The sequence below is a fragment of the Macadamia integrifolia genome, chromosome 7 (assembly GCF_013358625.1).
Source record: "Macadamia integrifolia cultivar HAES 741 chromosome 7, SCU_Mint_v3, whole genome shotgun sequence".
In the NCBI taxonomy this organism is placed as follows: domain Eukaryota; kingdom Viridiplantae; phylum Streptophyta; class Magnoliopsida; order Proteales; family Proteaceae; genus Macadamia; species Macadamia integrifolia.
In genome coordinates, this window is record NC_056563.1 from 844701 (window position 1) to 848888 (window position 4188).

General features: G+C 37.6%; 2 protein-coding genes across 2 annotated transcripts in view; one reads left to right on the forward strand and one right to left on the reverse strand.

Annotated features, from left to right (window-relative positions):
• The window catches only part of LOC122085208 (photosynthetic NDH subunit of subcomplex B 1, chloroplastic), a 2450-nt gene extending 1424 nt beyond the window's left edge, over positions 1-1026 (reverse strand). Inside the window, exons 1-2 of the mRNA XM_042653681.1 lie at positions 372-1026; positions 47-237 (exon numbers count right to left, since the gene is read on the reverse strand). Coding sequence (XP_042509615.1) covers positions 47-237; positions 372-947 — 767 coding nt within the window. The 5' untranslated portion in view covers positions 948-1026. The remainder of the gene's footprint in view (positions 1-46; positions 238-371) is intronic.
• A 1460-nt stretch (positions 1027-2486) lies between these two features.
• The window catches only part of LOC122085207 (phospholipase D Z-like), a 6583-nt gene continuing 4881 nt past the window's right edge, over positions 2487-4188 (forward strand). The window contains exons 1-2 of the mRNA XM_042653680.1: positions 2487-2823; positions 2915-3119. Coding sequence (XP_042509614.1) covers positions 2655-2823; positions 2915-3119 — 374 coding nt within the window. The 5' untranslated portion in view covers positions 2487-2654. The remainder of the gene's footprint in view (positions 2824-2914; positions 3120-4188) is intronic.

Sequence of the window (4188 nt, forward strand, 5' to 3'; positions counted from 1 at the left end):
CCCCCCACCCCAACAACTGACAGTATGACAGTTATCTCAAACTTACATATTAAATCCACCATCATATAGGTTCACTCCTTCTGGTTTAAACATTTCAGTTAACATTAGCCCTGCTCCAGCTGCATTCACATTTGGATAGATGTAGCTAACTTTATCCCTAGCTGATGTCATAAACAAGAATGCTGCATGCCCAAATCCTGCCAATTTGGTTGATAAGACCATGTCATAGTACCTACCCTGTCAACAAGTTCAAGCCCATCTCCATTAAGATCAATCTCGGAGGAAGAGAGAGAGAAATATATCTTAGATATACTGGAATTTGATTTAAAATTTAGGGTTCTAATGAATTGAGGCAAATTGAGCAAAATCACCTTTAGAACTCCGATCATGTCTGTATACTCTGATGGCTCAGGGAAATCCTCATCGGGATCGTATGGATCTGCCCATCTCACATTCTTATTTAACTCATATGTCTGCTTCCCTCTTGGTGAAGCAAGTACATCAACTTGAACACCAGGGTACCTATCCTTGATCAATTGAATTGCAGGAAAAAAGAGCAAATTTTCATAAACACCACCAGATACTATGCAGCAACATCTTCTGACATCTCCTCTTATCTTCAATCCCAATGAATCAATTTCAACATTGAAACCCATCGGGAACTTGAGAAATCCATAAGGGTTGTCAGGGTTATCCGGTGGTCTGGTGTCTTCTTCTTGCTTACCATCAGTGAATAGTGAACCGTATTCCATTTCAGGGTCATCTCCATAGTCAAATGGGTCGAGCCATTCGTTCTTTTTCTTGGCATTTGCTGCAATTGATCTTCTACAGTAGAAAGTGTTGTCTGGTGGGTTAAAGGAGAGCTTAGTGAGGTTTGTAGATGGAAATAAAGTTGGGTTTGTGAGGAAAGGTCGGATGGATTTGGGTAACAGAGTTGTAGTTGCCATGAAGTGGATTTTTGGTTCCTTTCTCTGCCAATTGGTTTTCTTGTTGGGTATTTAGTTGGGAGAAATGAGAAGTACAGTTGGATTTTGAATGTGTGGAGGAGGGTTGGATAAGTACTTTGCTCAAATTCCGGCCTCATTTTATCTGTATAAACAAATGGAGTTGTTGTGCCAGCATGACCCATGGGAGGATGAAAATCTTGCAATTGTGTCTAAAAGCTTCCTGTTACGATCCTCATATCAGTCATACGGGGTTGATTCAATATCGATCGCAAAAGAAAATTGATATAGATTGATATGGTTATTGAACCATCCCATCTTGTAAGTTGATTTATGGAATTCAATTATTCTAAGTTCACATAAATGGTATCAAAGCAGAAATAGTAAAAAATTGAGAAACTAAAAAGTTTAAAATACACCAGGGATCAAATCAGGTTGGGCCTAGGTAAGGCCTTGGGTCGAGTTCAGTCCAGCACTATCCTATCGATATTTTCCTTCATCAGTGGCTAAACAATGAGGGTCCTGACTCCTGATGTGACTTTCTCTCTCTCTCTCTTTCCATATCTTTCCCCCACTATTGTACATTGTCAATGGGCCATGGTGATTCACTGCGGCCTTAGAAAAACTTGGTCCTATATAATGCATAGCATGTATAATGGGAAAGGAAAATGGGCATTAGGGACACACACAGTTTTGCAGATGAGGAACAGAGAGATCATTTCAAGTGAGGAGAGAAATAGAGAGAGAGGATAAGCTAGCATACTCTCCACCTTCAAGTAAGAAATGTTTTTCTCATGTATTATATATGTAATATGTAGCATAAAATAAGGGTCATCGATTAAGTAACATAATTCTACCAAAAAAAGAAGAGATTAAGTACATAATTTATGTTTAAAATACACCATTGATAAAAATTTAAGGGACAAGTTTCTGTTTAAGAGGGGCCCTACACCATAGACACAGGAGCCACTCTCGGTTAGATAACATTTGCCCAAAATTTAAATATTAAACAACATTGATTTTCATATATGATGATGCATGAGAATTAAGTTTTTTTCTTTTTTGGGTTGAGAGGGGAGGAGTATAGAGAACATTTTGACACAGATTTAGTTATACCATTAGCATACCAAGCTTTTCCCTTCTTTTTTTTTTTCAATTTTTTTGGAGGACACGGAACCAAGATTTACTATCCAACAAGAAGTATTGACCGTGTTCTACATACATGACTCATGAATGAAATCTTTCACTATTAAATATAAGTATTTTTATGTTAAGCATTAATTTATCATTTTTTGGTGTAGAAATAACATGAAAACAACAATAACAAGGCCAAACCCGGCCCACGCTAAGCCCGGCCAACCAAATCTGCCCTCAGATATCCCAGACCCAGAAAAAAAAAAAAAAAAAAAAAAAAACTTCCCTAGGAAGTAGGAACGGAAAAGTTCCAACCTGGCTATGTACCAGTTAAGCTCAACCTTAATAAATGATAACCGTTGGATTGGATCCTTTGTTTACTGGAGGAAATGTAGATTGAACGGATAGAGAGAGAGCCAGAGGCCCACAGCCACGGCCATTAGAAGCGCAAATTCCAAAATCTTCCCTCCCTCCGAAGAATCCGAAAAAGGTATCGTAAGATCTCTTCAAATATGTACATTTAAAACCTTATTAAGTTGCAGATACAGTCAACGAAGAGTGAGATCGAGCCTCGAGATGAAGAAGAGCACGGCCTTCACGGCTACACTACTTTTCCTTCTCTGTCTCTTATCATTTCCTTTTCAATCTCTCTCTGAATCCAATTCTCTCTGCAAAGCATGGCTTGTTCAATCAATCCCCACAGACATGCCCGACCTACCTCGTGTCGCCGGTGTTCTTTCCACTGGTAATCAATCCTAAAAACTCTTTTCGATTATTAAATTTTCCGGTTCTTTCTTTGTTCTTTATCGAATCTAACGAACTTGAATGAACATTAGCCGACGTTTTGCGGTGGTTGGCTGGAAATTCTACTCAGAAACTGGACATAATCGCGCAGTACTGGCAGCTCATAGCTCACCCGGAAGATACTCGGTCGGGAGATTATGGGTTCTCCAAAGAGGATATGGAGAGATTCGGAGCTAATGAAGGCTTCCAAGTTTATAAGTCCATTGAAAATGCCGCTGATCGTAATGTCCAGGTCAGGTAATAAATGTTTCTATTCATAACCAATCTCTTTCTTTGTTCTAGTTTTGATTCATAGGATTGGGGTAATTGATTGTTGCTTCTTTGCATTTAAAAATTTTCTGTTTACGTATGAGACAAAGGCCAAAGAAGAGCATTTCAATGCTGTCAATTGAATAGGATAATCAATCAAGTATTTAAGTTAGTTGCAGTTATGATGCAAGCAGGTAATTGGTGCCAATTCGACTCAATTTAGAAATTACTTTTCTTTTTTTTCTTTTCTTTTAATGAATTCTTTCAAAGTTGTGGAGGAAGAAGATAGAGATTCTTATATGTCTCTGTCAAAAGAGATGCTAATCCAGTTGAGTTCAGAAGATTTAAACCTCATTGAAGTGGATGGTGGTTTCTCATTGTAGGATATGACGGTAGAAAAGTTAAATATCATTTACATTCAAACTAAGATTGAGTTCCGTATTATTGTACTGATGTCCGGAAATGAGATGAGTCTATTCAAACTAGTGCAGTGACTAGTTTTGATTGGTGTACAAGGATTTGAATACAGACCTTTTATTAACATGAATATTGGCTATGGTCTTCTTTTATTCTGTTTTGGGGATGAATAAATCAATTTTCGCTTTAGAGGCTGTGTGATTGCCTATTTTTATCATCAATAAAGTATTTTTTACTTATCGAAACCAAAAAGTACAGATTGCTGCGTGAAAGGTGTTCAATTGGGTTGCTAACACAATTTCCATCGATATATCTATTTCAGATGCTTTTATGAAAATCAAATTTCTAACACATGCCCCCCACCCCACCAATATATATATATATATATATATATGTATATCCTTTGAAAACATTATCTGTCGCTTCCTTCTCACTGTCTACAGCATTGTTCCTGCATATGGACATTTGTGACTTAATTTATTCCCTCTCTTGCAAAAGCTTAAGAAGTAGAGTCCAATAAAGTGAGTTTTGTTGATTCAGCGACTTGGTTAAATATGCAACTCATCTCCCTTCTTATGCGTGCAAAATCCATACGGATGACCATTTCTTTTCCCTCTCAAATCTCAATTACGGGTTTTTT